Source organism: Procambarus clarkii, chromosome 38 (assembly GCF_040958095.1).
Source record: "Procambarus clarkii isolate CNS0578487 chromosome 38, FALCON_Pclarkii_2.0, whole genome shotgun sequence".
In the NCBI taxonomy this organism is placed as follows: domain Eukaryota; kingdom Metazoa; phylum Arthropoda; class Malacostraca; order Decapoda; family Cambaridae; genus Procambarus; species Procambarus clarkii.
Genome location: NC_091187.1, coordinates 7,364,840 through 7,381,848, shown reverse-complemented (window position 1 = coordinate 7,381,848; position 17,009 = coordinate 7,364,840). Strand labels below are relative to the sequence as shown.

General features: G+C 48.5%; 1 protein-coding gene across 1 annotated transcript; it reads left to right on the top strand.

The window, feature by feature from the left end:
- The first annotated feature begins 1,763 nt into the window (after positions 1-1,763).
- LOC138372157 (tigger transposable element-derived protein 7-like) lies at positions 1,764-2,102 on the top strand. The gene has a single exon (XM_069337466.1). It carries the CDS (start codon positions 1,764-1,766, stop codon positions 2,100-2,102), a length of 339 nt encoding a protein of 112 aa, XP_069193567.1.
- The last annotated feature ends 14,907 nt before the right edge of the window (positions 2,103-17,009 follow it).

The following is a 17,009-nucleotide window of genomic DNA, read 5'->3' as shown; positions in this document are numbered from 1 at the left end:
GAGATTTCAGATTCTATTTTCTTTGTCTCTTTAGGCGGTTTTGATGATTAGGGACCAGATTAGAGCTTTATCACTTTTATAAAGTATACATTTTTATCCCCTAAATCATTATAATTACCCCTATATTTTGTTTTTTGGGGGTTATTTTTTCTTGACATCATTCCAACACATACTGACCTACAACTTTCACATATTTGAGTGCGAATGCCAAACAATATTTATTAAAACATACAAGTAAATTAATGAATTAGAACTACCTTATTCATTGTCGATAACTTCAACTTCAATTATCTCTAAAACTAGAGTTTCAACTTTGAGTCAGCTTCAATAAATCCAGTTTCTCACCTATTCTCATCATTTTTACAAATAATGTGCACAGCTGTCTGTTATACAATCCTATTAGAATGGATTTTTCACAAACCCTAAACGTTTGAAGATATCAATTTTTTTTTCTAAATTTCAGGCATAATTCAGATGCCACACTGACAATTGTTTTTACAGTAAACTAAACTGAAAACATATATTCTAAATCTATGAAAATGAAGATCATATACTATTCTGAGAGCATAATAACACCAAATGAACAATTGGTGATAGTTTATATTTTTGCAGCTAATCTCAAAATCTGAAGTATTCAATATTCAATTTTATAATTATTTTTTATTTTCTTACTTTACAAGTTACGTTTATGATCATTTAGACAAAGTTGCAGGATTTGCTAGTATGCACAAAAAACTGGAAAGCATTAGAGCAAATTTGAGAAATTGAACTTTGCCATCAGGTCCTGTCGTATATGTATGCCATGCACAGCTTAAGTGTTAATACAGAACTGTACTGTATAAAATGCATAAAACTTCAAACTAACAATATAACAATAATAATATTTTAAATAAAATAACTTGTAACAGTCAATATGTACATTAAATTTTGAATATGCCTATAAAATAAGCACAGGTCATGTCAACGCGTTTGGCCTGGATGAGATGGCTGGCACCATGTGCTTCTCCTCTTCCTGGGGTAAAAACGTCAGGCTCGCGCACGAAGGATTTTTGTGATAAATTTAAAATTTTTTACTGTTTGAACTCATTTAATGTCAAGATGTTTCAGAGCAGCATTCATGGTATTGAAGGTATAAAACAAAAGAGAAAATATTTGTCAATTGATTAGAAAGTTGACTTGACAGAGAAAGCAGAGCGTGGATACTCTGTCACTCGACTCGCCCAAGAATTCAACATCGGTAAAGTTACTGTTTGTGATATAAAAAAGCAGAAGGATAATATTAAGAAATTCTTTGCTCAAACTGATGCAATAGGCAACAGGAAAAATTGAGGCCTGCTAAGTATAGGATTTGGACTCGTCTGTATTTAAATGGTTTACACAGCTGGTGCGACAGGAATTGCTGTTTCAGTTGATTCTATTAGAAATGCAGCTGAAAGACTTGCTGTAAAGTTAAACATAGACAATTTCAAGGCTAGCATTGAATGGGTATGTCGATTTAAAGAGAGGTATGGCATCATTAACAAGAAAATTTGTGGCGAGGCATTAAGTGCAGATGTTGGAAGTGCTAATCCATATTAGCATAAATTTTCTCAGCACATGATATCTAAAAATCTAAGCTGGTTTTAAGTGTACAATGCAGATGTAACAGGCTTTAACTGGAAAATGCCTTCAAAGAAACACTTTGGCCTTCAGGCTCGAGAAGAGTATTCCTAGTTGCAAGGTAAAGAAGGAAAGAATTTCAGCATTATTGTGCTCTAACGCAGATGGCAGTCACCGAACAAAGTACGCAATTGTTGGGAAATCTGCCAACCCCCAGAGCATTGAGAAACTGCATGAACAGACTACCTGTCATCTACTACAACACAAAAAATGCCTGGTTCACACAGATTATTTTTGAGGATTGGTTCCAGAATCACTTTTATAAATTAGTAAAAAAGCAGCAGATCAATGAGTGTAGAATTCATCCTGCTGAGGTAAAGGTAATGCTGTTGACAGATAATGCCCCAGCTCACCCCATTGCTAAATTAACATCGCCTGATGGCAAAATAACATGTATGGCTTTACCACCAAACACTACATCTGAAATACAACTCATGGATTAAGGGTTATCTATGCTCTCAAAAGGCTTTGTCTGGCTAATGTCTGAGGCTAATGCCTGAGCTATGAATTTAGACATTATGGAAGTTCTGCTCTCTGAGGAAGACGAGATACTTAACCACTGCACTGTGCAACGCGCTTGTAGGCGCTCGACGGGTGGTGCGTAACACACCTCAGGGATCTTATAGGTATAGCATATGATTCAAAACTCCTGCAGCTACATGGGGGTCACATCAGCCTCCTCAGGGCTCTTGTAAACAGACGTCATTTACAAAAAAATCGTGGGCAACATTCCCGGGTGTAAGAGCCTCAGTACTGAGTGAACAACCAAGGCTGGCGCATGCAACATGAGCTCACAGCACTGTTGTTCAGCTTGTGACCACAGCATTGCCAAATAATGTCAAAATATATATGTAACTGGTATTATTTAGCCATGATAGGACGATAATAGCAGGATTGTGGTGATAATTAGTGCTGTGCATAATATTGTGGGAGGTGGAATTTTGGTGAGGGAGGGAGGGAATCGAGGTAGCGTCAGTGTGTGGCAGCCACTCTTGTTTTGCTCACCATACTAGCTTAGTGGTTCACTATGGTTAACACAAATGTAGATACATATATATAATGTGTGTGTATATAGTGTAATAACAGCAACAGGAGTATATTGGGAGGTGAGGGTGAGGGTGAGGGAGGGGTGAGGCCACCTCCCTCACCTTTTGGTGAGGGAGGTGGCGTCGTACTCGTAGCGTTGTCTTCTGCTGTGTGACTTGTCATGCAGTGTATGGTGGCCACTGTGCTGTTTGGACATAATACGAGTTTAGTTGTATGGTTATGGTGAATAAAACATGTTGATATTTATACATAATGTGTGTAAATAGTGTAATAAAAACAATAACAGTATGGTAGGAGGAGGAATGTTGGCGAGTAAGGTGTTGGAGAAGTGAGGGAGGGCTGGCTGGGTGTGGCAGCTCAATCTTGTTTTTTGGGCTCACCATACCAACTTATGGTTTGTTATGGTGAACACACATGTAGATGGTTATATACAATGTGTGTATATAGTGTAATAACAGCAAAAACACTGTTTGATCGTAGAATATAATATACACCTTACATCTTGTATAATCGATGATTGAACAACTGACCACTATCGTACCTTCCTCATAGCAAACATGGACATAACACCACCAGAAGCAAACTCTCATTCAGGCTACACAGTGAATCAGCTTTAGGCAATCTCTCAAATGCACTTCACAATATTAACTGGGACTCTGAATTCAAGAATACACAGGATATAAACTCATTAACTAACCTCTTTCTCTCCAAAACTCTAAATTTCTTCAATACTCACTGTCCCCTCCTTATCAAACAAGTAACTGACAAAAGAATAAACAATCCGTGGCTCACAGGTGGCATACTCAAATCAATCAACAAAAAACTTGAATATGAAAAGAAATCTAGGATTAGCCTAGTTACAAAGGAAGTAGCTAAAAGGTACTCATCAGTGCTTACCAGTATCATAAGAAAAGCTAAACTTTCATATTATGAGAATAGATTCAAAGAAGCAAAAGGCAACATGAAAAGCACATGGAATACCATCTCTAATATCCTGGGAACTAAACAACACTCCCATAACCAGATAATACTCTCTAAGGGTAGCTACACAGTGTCAACTGATTTAAAAATGGCAAATGAATTTAATAGCTTCTTTTCATCGGTTGGTGCTAACCTTGTCAGTAAAATCCCACAGACTCAGACACATATCAATACATATCTCTCAGGCAGCTATCCAAACTCTCTTCTCCTTTCACCAGGCAGCCCGACAGATGTTGTGTCCGTCATACACTCACTAAAAAACAAAGCTGGGAACATCAGTGAAATCCCATCCACTGTATACAAGAGCGCCTCCCATGCCCTTGCGCCACCCATAGCTCTGCTGTTCAACAAATCCCTAGAGTGTCATATCTTCCCTGATATCCTTAAAAAACCAGCGTTGAATGTAATGAAACGCCATTTTCTGGGCGAGTCCCGGAGGCTTCCCGGAGCCTCAAAACAAACCCCTATTCTGGTTAAAATTGCTACCAAAAACCGAACTAGTGGATAGAACTCCCCAACCGATAACAAGCAAACTAGTGTGACGTCACACACTGCCGCGCCGCTGTCTGCGCAGCTCCCCCCTTCCCGGAAGGGGGAAGGGGGAGCCCCAGACCCCCCACGCTGGCTACCCACACCTCAGTTCTTGAGGCTGGATGTCAAAAACGCGAAAAACCGCCGACCGGAGGGAGGGAGGGATGCCGGGGAGCCTCCGGAACTCACCCAGAAAATGGCGTTTCATTACATTCAACGCTGTTTTTCTGGGGGGAGCCCCGTCGGCTCGCCGGAGCTAACTACCCACAGACAGAAAAAAGAGGGACTTACCCGGGAGGCGGTCGTCGCTCACTCCTCAACTCGAAGCCGAGACAACTGGCTGCAACCGCCGACCCAAAGCAACACAGGCCCGACGAGGCCCAGGGACATTCACAAGGTAACGAGCAGCCAGGACCCTCTTCGACCGCCAAAATCCCCGCGCCCGAATATCAGACCAAGACATATTCCCAAAGACGGCAGCAAGAGCCGCGAACTTACGAACGTCATGGACACAGGGATAGACCGCAGGCTGGCTGGACTTAATAACCCTGCGGACGACCTGAGAGACCGGAACCCGCGAACAGGGAAGAAGGGAAACCGGATCAACCCACAGCGCGTCCCCGGACACAGAAGCTGTGGCGCGCAAATAACGGCGAAGTGCCGCAACCGGACACAAAACATGATGCACCCCCTGGTCTGACCAACCAAGCATCAACCACCCATGGACCCCTCCGGAACGCAGCAGTCTCATTCTTCGCCAGAAAAGAAGGAGACGGCTGCAAACGAACAAAACAATCACCATGACCAAAAGAGCAGAAACCCCTGCGCTGGAAGAGAGCATGAAGCTCCCCTACCCGACCCCCAGAGGCCAAAGCCAACAAGAAAAGTGCCTTGGAAAAACAATCCTGGACCGAAGGGGCCACAACGAAACGAGGAGACGAAAGGAAAGCGAGCACTCTGTCCAAAGACCAGGACGGCTCAGGCGACGCATGAGCAGGCCGGAGGTGAAACAATGCACGAGACAGCTTGCGAAACGGCGCAGACGTAACATCGATACCGAAAGCAAGCTGAAGCGGCTCCGCCAGCGCCGCACGATACGAAGCGACAGTGTTAGGCATAAGATGACGGTCCTGAAACAACCACGAGAGGAAGGACAAGACCACCCGAACAGATAAGGAACTAACACGACGAAGACGCAAAAAGAAACGGAAGGACCGCCAGGAAACTTCATACTGCCGCCGAGAAGAAGCCCTCAGGTCGGACACCAACAAGGAGGCCACCTGATCACCATAGAGATGATGATAGACTTGAGTCAAAAAAACCATGCGCGAAGACTCAAGGAGAAGATCGAACCAGCCATGTGACGTACCGGCCCAATCTGCTGAAAGAGGCGGAGCCGCGGGAAAACCCTCGGGTTCGGACACCGAGCAACCAGCGCCTGAAACCAAGGCTGGGCCGGCCACCAAGGGGCCAGAAGGACAACTCTTCCCTGGTAAGTCTCTAAGCGAGTCAGGACCTGGAGCAACAGCCGAACTGGGGGAAAGAGGTACAGAAACCCACACCTCGACCAGTCTAGCCGAAAGGCATCGACCCCGACGGCCTCGAGATCGGGGAAGGGCGCCGCATAAACGGGAAGACGCCGCGACCACGCCGACGCGAAGAGGTCCACTTCGGGGCGCCCGAACGTCTGGCAAAGCCAACGGAAGGACTCGTCATCGACCGTCCACTCCGTGGAGAGGGGAACGAAGCGAGATAGGGCGTTGGCCAAAACGTTGGACGCGCCCGTACGTGAACCGCCAGGAGAGCCAAACCCCGAGAACTCAGCAGACGAGTCACCCGAAGCGACCAACCCCAAAGAGACAAGGACTGCATCGAACCCCGCGGTTCAGGCAATGAACCACCGGAGAGCAGTCCGAATGGAGCCGAATCGTCGATCCGCGGGCCACCCGAATCCTCCACAGAGCAAACCACACTGCCGCGAACTCCCGCACCGTGCTGTGAGCTCGACGGAAGGACGGATCCCAACGCCCCTGGCCGGCCTGGTGAGCAATGGTCACAAAACCCCAACCGAGAGACGACGCATCCGTGTACACATCGAGCGAGGGCTCGGGTAGGCGCCAAGGCACTGAACCCCGAAAAACCCGAAGAGGAAGCCGGTGACGCAGCAACCAACGCAAGGCCCCCGGGGGTCGAACTCTGCGATCGCGAGAGAGGCGGAAGGGGGAACCCCGAAGGAACCAGAACAGCCGTCGAAGCCAAACCCGACCCGGCGGGTAGACCACCATCGCGAAGTTCAAGCTCCCGCACAGCCCCTCGAGCAACCGCCGTGTGACCCGAGGGCCCTCCAGAAACAGACGAAGGCGGGACTGCAGCCGCAGGAGAGACTCTGGAGGGAGAGACAAGGAGGCGGTTCGAGAGTCCCAAACGAGACCCAGCCAAGTCCAAACCTGAGAGGGAACCAGATGGGACTTCCTCCAGTTCACCAAGAACCCGAACTCGGCGAGCTGGGAAAGAACCAAATCCCTGGCTAGCAAGCAAGTTGACTGGCTGGGAGCCCAAACCAGCCAGTCGTCGAGGTAGGCCAACACCCGAACACCTAGGAGACGCAAAAGAGCCACCACAACCCGTGTAAGGCGCGTGAACATGCGAGGTGCCAGGTTCAACCCGAACGGGAGACAACGAAAGCGGTAACTCAGACGCCCCACAACAAAACCGAGCCAGTCCCTGAACCGCGAATGAATCGGGACATGCCAATAAGCGTCCCAGAGGTCCAGGGACACCATCCAAGCTCCCGGCTCCAAGAGGAGCCGAACCTGAGACAGCGTAGTCATCCGAAAGGAGGGGCAATGAACCCAGGGGTTCAGACGGGACAAGTCCAGAATGAACCGCAGGTCCGCGCAGTCCCGTTTCGGAACCGGAAACAGACGGGAAACCCATCTGAGGGACGACGTCGTTTCGACGACGCCCAAGTGTACCCACTCCAAGACGACTCGACAGAGCGCAGGGGAAGAAACCTGCCCTGCCAGCCCCGACCCCCCAAACGGGGGAGGGGCCACCCAACGCCACCGCAGGCCACGAGACACGACCCGAAAGGCCCACGAATCGTGGGACCAGGCGCGGGCGAACAGTGCAAGCCGCCCCCCCATCGCCCCGTCAAGGGGGCAAACCGCGAAAGGGCCAGCGACCCTTACGAGACCCAGAACCCCGCACAGCGCGAACACCGCGCCGACCAGACGAGGGAGGGTCCGCAGGAGGAGCCAACCCCGAACCTGACACCAGAGGCCTACCACGACGAAAGGAGCCCCGAGCCCTGGCACGACCTTTCCGGGAAGACCCACCCCGGGACCCCCGGAAAACCAACAAGTCCGACATCGGACGACAAGCCGCCGACGCAGCCTGAATAAACTGCGCCACGGCCGACTCCTCAAACAGAAGAGAACAAAAAGGTGAAGAACGCCTAAGAGCCAGAGCCCAAGCAGATTCCACGGAGGAACCCAGCACTGCCTGCCGACACGTGAGACGGGAAGCATAAAACAGGGAAACCGCATCTTGCAAAATCGGCGTGAACAGCTTCAACAAGGCAGCCGACGAATGCGCAGCCGAGAACAAGGTGCCGGACCCCGGGACGGACCCAAGCGTCCACACATCCTCCACGAGCCAATCCGAAGACAGCTCCAGGAGGGAAAAGAACCGCAAGGCCGAAGCCAAAAGGCCCCGGGCGCGCAAGTCCTCCGCAACGAGCGCCGCCGAAAGGGAGGGAACCTGCACATGGAGCTGAATAACGCCCACATCGCGGGGAAGGGCAGGGGCAAACAAGCACTCATTCAGGTACTCAAGTTCGCCCCCAGGAAAACCTGAAGCACCGTGGAAGCTTCCCACCACTCCAGCGTGCGGGAACGACAGAAGGAATGCCAGGCATGCAGACCAAACAAGGGGCAGTCTGCTAGCCAGGACGACTCCGGAACCTCGTAACGGAGCCAGAAATGGAACGAAGTCCCAAACCTGAACGTGGACGGATCCATTTCCAAGGCATAATCCGGGTCACGCAGGAGGTAAGCTGCATAGGCCGCTCGCACCACACCAGGTTGGATGCGATAAGCCGAAAACCTCCAGAAGGACGGAACCGACGTACCCGGGGGAACACGGAACCGAACCCAGGGAGAGGCCGACACCAAATCCAACTCGTATGCAGAGGGGGGAAAAGAAAACCCCACTCCTTGTAACAATAAGCCCCGCTCAGAGGGAAGAAAATCCCAGGCGGGGCCCAAGGCCCCCAAGTCAGCCCCTCCCCAGCCTCGAGGTCCTTCACCACAGGACCCGAGGCCGAGTCCTCTCCCCAAGCCCCGACCCCACAAGACAAGGATGGAGCAGCCGGAAAAGCTGGAGGAAGGGGGGCCCACTGGTCAGACCCTGAAGCTTCGGCCGGGAGACAAGACTCGAATGCCTCTGCCGCCCCCCCCCCCCGGAAGGGGCACCCCCCGAAGCTGCCCGAGTCTCGAGATCAAGTAACCCCTGCTCCGACCCCGAAACCCTCAGACGCTTCGGGGCCGGAAGCAGGGGGGGGGGGTGGCCAGAACGAACAGAAGGGGAAGGACGAGGAGGTGCGGACTGAACCAGGATGGAAGCGACCCCCACCCCCAAGTCCGGGTCTCGAAAAGCAAAGCGGAGCAGCCCCAGGGCCTCCGGGGGAGCAACCAACCGAGCGCGTTGCAACAGACGAAACCTAGACTGCAACGCACGCGCCGCCTGTACCCGAATAGAATCATCAGAGGATTGGGTAAATTGAGTCACAAGCAAGCAGCAACACTCACAGGACTCAGGGTCGAAAGTATCACCGACCCAACAGGCAGCGTGGCAGAGGCAAAAACAATGAGATAAAACATACATATATATATATATATATATATATATATATATATATATATATGTCGTACCTAGTAGCCAGAACGCACTTCTCAGCCTACTATGCAAGGCCCGATTTGCAGAGGGCCGCCACTGAACACAAAAACGACACACCCCCGGCCCGACCAACGAAGCACCAACAAACCCTGGACCCCTCCAGAATGCAGCAGCCCCACCCCGTGCCAGAAAAGATGGAGACTGCTGCCATCAAACAACCAAAATGCTAAAACCGAAGGAGCAAGAAAACACAGCGAACCGACCCCCAGAGGCAAAGGCCCAAAGGAAAGAGCCGACGAAAAAACACACCGGAACCGAAGGGGCACTACCAACCGAGGAGAAGACAGAGCACGCCGACCAGAGACCAGGATGGTGCAAGCGGCGCACGAACAGGCCGGAGGTGAAATGACGCACAAGACAGCTGACTAACGGTGCAGAAGCAACACCAAGACCGAAAGCAAGCTGAAGCGGCTCCGCCTGCGCCGCACGAAAAGAGGCGACAGTATGTGGCAAGACGACGGCCCCCAACCCCTACTAGAAAACCAAGCCGAGAGTAAACCAAGCCAACAAGAAGGACCCACCGAAGAAGGGACAGGAAAAGGAAGGACCGCCAAAATACCCCATACTGCCGCCAAGAAAGCACGCAGGTGGGACACCTACCACGAAGCCACACGACCACCAACCGGAGGCGAGACCACGAGGCAGAACATAAGCAGCCCCGACAAGGCCCCCCCCGAGCCCAGGAAAAAGGCGGAGCCGCGAGAAGATCTCGGGCGCGACCACCGAAACCCAGGCGGCACAAGGAGATGGAACGTCTGCCGAACAGAAAAACTCCGAAGCATGCAAGCCCGCCAGGAGTTCAGAAACGACGGGTCCGACGCGAGACATCGCAAGAACCCCCCCCAAAAAAAGTAAAACAACAACAACCGGCAGGGCAAGCTAGGAAAACCAAAGAAGGCGGAAGGGTCGCCGCCAGAACAGGACCCGAACCAAGGGGCACGAACAACTGCAACAGACCGAGACAAAGAAGCACATCACAGGACACAGGCTGACCAACGCCTAAGAACACACGCAGAACATTCCTGCTGCAGAAGAGGCAGGAAGAAAGAGCAGAAGCACAAAAAAAAAAAAAAAACCAGGAGAACAACCAGGGGTGGACAATCAGGCAGGGACAAAAACCCCACGCAATCCCCAGGCACAAAACGGCAGCAAAGCGCCACTCCACAACCGGACACAGGAACAAGGACACGCCACCGTGAAACACGGTACCAACGCTCACGTGCAGCAGCAGCAGCAACAGGCACCACTGCAACATGCAACATGTAAATAGCAACTCCCCTCTGCAAAGGCAGAGAACGGAGCAGGCAGACCCCAGACAGGGCCAACGGAGACACGACAAAACCCTGCAGGCCCAGAAACCTGCACCAGGCGACTGACGGCGGAGAAAACCCCGCTCGATACCTGCTGGATGAGGTACTGGGAGCTCTTTTACACCTCAAGCCCGGCCCAAGGTCAGGCCAGACCGGCCAGAGGATGGCCCACCAGGCAGCTGCTAGGAGCAGTCCACCGGCCCACATACCCCCACAACCAGGACGGGCCGGAACTGCCATACGAAAACAGGCCAGTGCGCCCTGGAAGTCCACGGACGAACCAGCAAGAAGGCTTATGCTCGCAAGTAGGTCGTGTAACAAGCACAGACCACTGATGGTAATACAGTGTTCCCCAAAAGTGCCAATAGCACCACTGCACTCCACTGGTACTATCCCGCAAGTTCTACCAGATAGGCGGGACCCAAGAGCCAGAGCTCAAATCCTGCAAGCACAGCCAGGAGCCTCACCAGGTGAGTACAGAACCAACCCTACAACCCCCACACCTCACAACATTAAAAAAGGAGGGTCCCCTGAATGACTCCAGCATGGGTTGGACATGCACATGAGGGGGACAGGAAGGGGTGATAAAGGGACAGTCACTGGTGTGCGAACGGTCTCAGTCGTACAAAATTATACCTAAATAAAAACAGGTATATGAACACCGCCGCATCCAGCGCCCGGCCAAAAGACGCCAGACCGCAGAAACTCACCTGGCGAATGGTGGCTCGAACTTGACACGACTCAACCGTGCCCAGAAGAACTTGGGAGCACCGCCAGGTGAAGACGCCAGAGCCGGACCCGCAGGAGAACAGGGAGAGGCGAAGGAGGCGGTCCACACCCATGACACAGAAAACCGCGGTGTCCTCCCCACAACTGGGAACCAGGACACCCCTGGTGCAAAGGGGCACATACCGCAGCCAGGGAGAAGAACGAGAGGCGAAGCACTGTAGCAAAAAAGGGCGCAAAACCCCAGCACTGAACCATCGCCCAGACCAAAACAAACTCCACGGCGCATGCGCATAACACGCTGGCCGAACCGCACACCCTCCCTGCGGGAAGGCGCCAGCCAGGACTATTGCACGAGAAAAGGAGCCAAAAGAGGAAGCAGGAACAATAAAACCGGCCAAAGAAGCAAAGAGCCCAAAAAAAAAAAATGGGAACCCAAACGGGCGACAAGTAGCCCAAACGGGCGACAAGTAGCCCAACCGGGCGACAAGTAGCCCAACCGGGTGACAAGTAGCCCAACCGGGCGACAAGTAGCCCAACCGGGCGACAAGTAGCCCAACAGGGCGACAAGTAGCCCAACAGGGTGACAAGTAGCCCAACAGGGCGACAAATACTAGGAGCCGACAGACGTTCCAATAATGCGGGAAGTAGCGAAAAACCTTCCCGTACCCTCAAGAACACAGAAGCCAACACTAGTCCCGAAGGCACACGAAGGCGCAGGCGCACCCGAGATCAAAAGTCACGCAGAACCCCAACGAACGGGGAAACATGACAAAAACACCGTCCCAAAAAGCGGGGGAGGAAACATCCACCCACAGGACGGAACCAACCGACTCAAAAGCCAAGGAACCGAGCCCGGGGAGGGGCCGACGTCCAACAGCACGTACGGCGAGTGGGGAGGAAAGACCCCACTCCGCGTAACCACAAGCCCCGCCTAGAGGGGGATAAAACCCCCCACGGGGTCTAACGGGGCCAAGGCCCCCCCCAAGGCAGCCCCTCCCCAGCCCCGGGAACCTACACGACAGGCCCCGGGGCCGAGCCGTTCCCCCAAAGCCCCGGCCGTACCAGAAAACCAGGGCAGCCGTGAAAACACTAAGGAAGGGAGCCCACTGGCAGACTCATACAACACGGCTGGAGGAACAGGCCCAAATGCCCCCGTCACTACCCCGGAAGGGGAATTCCCCGAGACTGCCCGAGTCTCAACACCACGAAACACCCCGCCCTGAACCTACAGACGGTAAGGAACCGGATGCAGGCAGGAAGGGTGAACCAGGGGAAAGACAAGGGGGCGTGGATGCAACCAACACCCCCAAGTCCCAAAACGAAATACAACGGGGCAGCCCCGGGGCTCCCGGGGAGGAAACCACGAGAACGTTGCCACCACCAAGGCTCAAGTGCAACGCCCCTGCTGCCCGCACCCGCTTTGTTAGCACAACTGGGTAACCGAGCCACAACGAGCAACCAAACTCGCAGGACACCGGGTCGAAGGTGTCACCGACCCCACAGGCAGCAGACGGAGGCAAAACAGAGAGTCACCCAGAGACAAAAGGTGAGAGCAACCCTCAAACTCGCTGGAAGCGAGGGGGGGGGCTCTGGGGTCACATCCATCGGACCCGCGCGCCCCCAGGGGTTTCCCAGGGTCCCGAGCGATTACTTTAAGAGGACTCGCGCTCAGGTAATCCCAGGCAGGGTACTGCTAACCGGCACCCAAGCTACCAAACAACTTTCTAAGAGCTGAACCCCCGGGACGTGTACACTCACGGGGACCTAGCAGGGGGTACCACCAGAAATACTCAGAACACAAGGGACACAAGGGGCAAGAACGAAGGCAGACCCCCCCACCAGGTATATAAACAAAAGAAAAAGAAAACCCCGCAAGAGGACAGCGTACCCAAGCGGAACAGAGCCGGCCGCTATGATTGGTAAAGACAAGCTGCACAGTACCCCGCGCCCCACCAGCGCAAACACCGCCCCTTACTCTAAGGCGAACAAGGGAGACAGAACACCCGAGCACACAAAGAGCGGCCGAAAACCAAGCGGTAAACGGCCAAGCAGGGGCAGGACCCAAGGAACTTGTGGAAGGTGGCCCCAAGCCCCAAGGGCAGTACTTACAGGGCACCTAGGGAAGGGAACCCTAGGCGCATGCAGCCCGAGTACTGAAGAATCACACCCGGCTCACGCACCACCTAGAAAACAGACACCACACGCTAGGTACAGTGCTGAAACAACCACTGGAGCCGGAGCACATAACCATTGCCTATAGCATCAGCCGAAGAACTGATGGGTGGATAGCCGGCGTGGGAGGTCTGGGGCTCCCCCTTCCCCCTCCCGGGGAGGGGGGAGCTGCGCAGACAGCGGCGCGGTGACGTATGACGTCATACTAGTTTCCGTGTTTTCTGTTGAAGAGTTCTATTCACTAGTTCGGCTTAGGTAGCAATTTTCACCAGAATAGGGGTTTGTTTTGGAATGCTTACCTTTCTGGATGCTTGACCCGGTCGATGGCAGACATAGAATGCTTCCAACCACACGGGGGTTTCTATAGGCCATTGCTCCCCTTGCCTCTCTGAGGGGGCCAGGTTCTGGCTCGTGGTCCCTGGTAGGCCCTAGAACTCCATACACATGACTGATGCCAAAGTCTGACATTAGCATATCAGCCGGTAAAGCTCCGGGGAGCCGACGGGGCTCCCCCCAGAAAATGTATATAAAATACAAACAGAATAAACGACAATTATAAAGTACTAACCAAAATCTTATAAAAACTCAAATATTAAATAAAATTAAATACCAAAAAATGTATTATATACCCTAAATAAAAGATTATAATAATGTACAATGTCAAGACTTGAAATAAGTAAGAAAGGGCAAAGGCATGATAAACTAAACAAAATTATAATAAAATTAAACTACCAGAATGAACTATAAATCAATCTACAGGGCCTACTGTGCACTATACAGTGTACAATGGAACAGCTGAAAGGTTGCTATTTAACAGAGGCCGCAGCTCCTTTTTATACAAGGATTCCATTACTCTCAAATCTGACTGGCCATTCATACAAGTGTCCAGAATTTTAAAATCAGATTCCAGCAGAGAATGATTAAACTCATAACAATGGTTTCTAATCTCCGAAAATGCTGGTTTAGACAATGGTAATCCAGTCCTAAATTGATTTATAGTTCATTCTGGTAGTTTAATTTTATTATAATTTTGTTTAGTTTATCATGCCTTTGCCCTTTCTTACTTATTTCAAGTCTTGACATTATACATTATTATAATCTTTTATTTAGGATATATAATACATTTTTTGGTATTTAATTTTATTTAATATTTGAGTTTTTATAAGATTTTGGGTAGTACTTTATAATTGTCGTTTATTCTGTTTGTATTTTATATACATTTTTTGTAGATTTGTAGTCATTATATGAATATTTGTTATAGTGTTTAGTATCTATGTGTTAGGTATCAAGTTTCACTTCTGATCACTTCACGTAAGTTTAATAGAATGGTTTGTTTTAGTAGTTATAAATTTCGTCTTGTAGTCTAATGGATTTTTAAATTAGATTTTATATATGTGACAGTTAATAAGTTTTATTTGTATTGATCACTTTAAGTGCGCTTAAGTGTTTTGTTTTTTAAGCATTTTCCTTTCTTTGATAGGCAATTATATTCAGTATGAGTTCTTTGTTTACTAGTTATTTGATTGTGATTTCTGTTTTTTCTTTTAGATCTGATGATGAATACGAGAAGTATTTGAAACGTTATGCATTTTAAAGTAAAGAATCTGAAACAAGATGTTCAGTATATCCCTGGTTTTCCTATTCATCTTAAAATATATATATATATATATATATATTATATATATATATATATATATATATATATATATATATATATATATATATATATATATATATATATATATATGTCGTACCTAGTAGCCAGAACGCACTTCTCAGCCTACTATGCAAGGCCCGATTTGCCTAATAAGCCAAGTTTTCATGAATTAATTGTTTTTCGACTACCTAACCTACCTAACCTAACCTAACCTAACTTTTTCGGCTACCTAACCAAACCTAACCTATAAAGATAGGTTAGGTTAGGTTAGGTAGGGTTAGTTAGGTTCGGTCATATATCTACGTTAATTTTAACTCCAATAAAAAAAAATTGACCTCATACATAATAAAATGGGTTGATTTATCATTTCATAAGAAAAAAATTAGAGAAAATATATTAATTCAGGAAAACTTGGCTTATTAGGCAAATCGGGCCTTGAATAGTAGGCCAAAAAGTGAGTTCTGGCTACTAGGTACGACATATATATATATATATATATATATATATATATATATATATATATATATATATATATATATATATATATATATTAAATACAACAAAACACCTTAACAGTGTTACAATGGAATCCGAGGCCATGCCCTGGACTATATCCAATCCTATCATAGTGATAGACACCAATGTGTAGCCATCAATAATATAACCTCTCCCACTCTACCAATAACCATTGGAGTGCCACAGGGCAGCATCTTGGGACCTCTCCTATTTCTTATATACATCAATGATCTGCCTAATGTCTCTAACATTCTGAAACCTATATTGTTTGCTGATGATACTACCCTCATCTATTCTAACCCCAACCTACATACGCTAAATAATGTTGTTAATAATGAACTAAAAAAAGTCCACTTATGGATGTCAATCAACAAACTATCACTTAACATAGAAAAGACCTACTACATCTTATTTGGTAGCAAATCAACAAATGCAATTCAGCTTCAGATAGACAATGTTAACATTAGTAATAAAAATGATGGAAAGTTTCATGGCCTATTCCTAGACAAGAGACTCAACTTCAGCACCCACATACAACACATAACTAAGAAAGTCTCTAAAACAGTTGGTATACTCTCCAAAATCAGATATTATGTACCTAACTCTGCTCTCATCTCACTATATTATGCACTTATCTATCCCTATCTTAATTATGGTATCTGTGCATGGGGTTCAACCACTTCAAACCACCTCAAGTCCATCATTACCCAGCAAAAATCTGCTATCAGAATAATAACCAATTCTGCTTTCAAACAACACTCAGCCCCCTTGTTTAACTCCCTAAACATGCTAAATATAATCTCACTCCACACATTCTCTTGTGTCAACTACATTTACAAAACCCTGTTCTTAAATGCAAATCCTGCACTGAAACTCTCCCAGGACAGATGTAATAGGACCCATTATCACCACACCAGAAATAAATATCTCTGTGATATCCCCAGTCAAACTTAATCAGAGTAAACACTCTATACAAATAAAGGGACCTAGTCTATGGAACTCACTCCTTAATGAATTGAAAAGCTGTCCAACTTTGGCGTCATTCAAAAACAAAACTAAAAAGTACCTAATTTCATCTTCATCGTTTTCTAGCTTGTTGCTTTAAAATTGCACTGTATCTAGTGCTACCCAATCTCCCAATCTTGATGTACCCAATCCAAACAACTTTACCATTGTGATCATTGCTGTCTTCTTATATGTGCTATCAATTTGCTGTATCGTGCCAATTAATCTTTGTTTAAATTACCAATCAAGCTGTCAATGCAATCAATCAGAGCTTTAAGATACCAATGTGCTTTAATACACCTACTAATCTCTCTCATCTCATTTTTTTCTTGCAATGTATCTGTTATCATTTTATTAATTCTGCTAGAATTTACCTACTTAAAATTATCTGTTAGATTAAGGACCTGCCCGAAACGCTGTGTGTATTAGCGGCTTTACAAGAT

Coding starts and splice junctions, on each gene's coding strand:
- LOC138372157 (XM_069337466.1), top strand. CDS start 1,764: ATGGCAGTCACCGAACAAAGTACGCAATTGTTGGGAAATCTGCCAACC.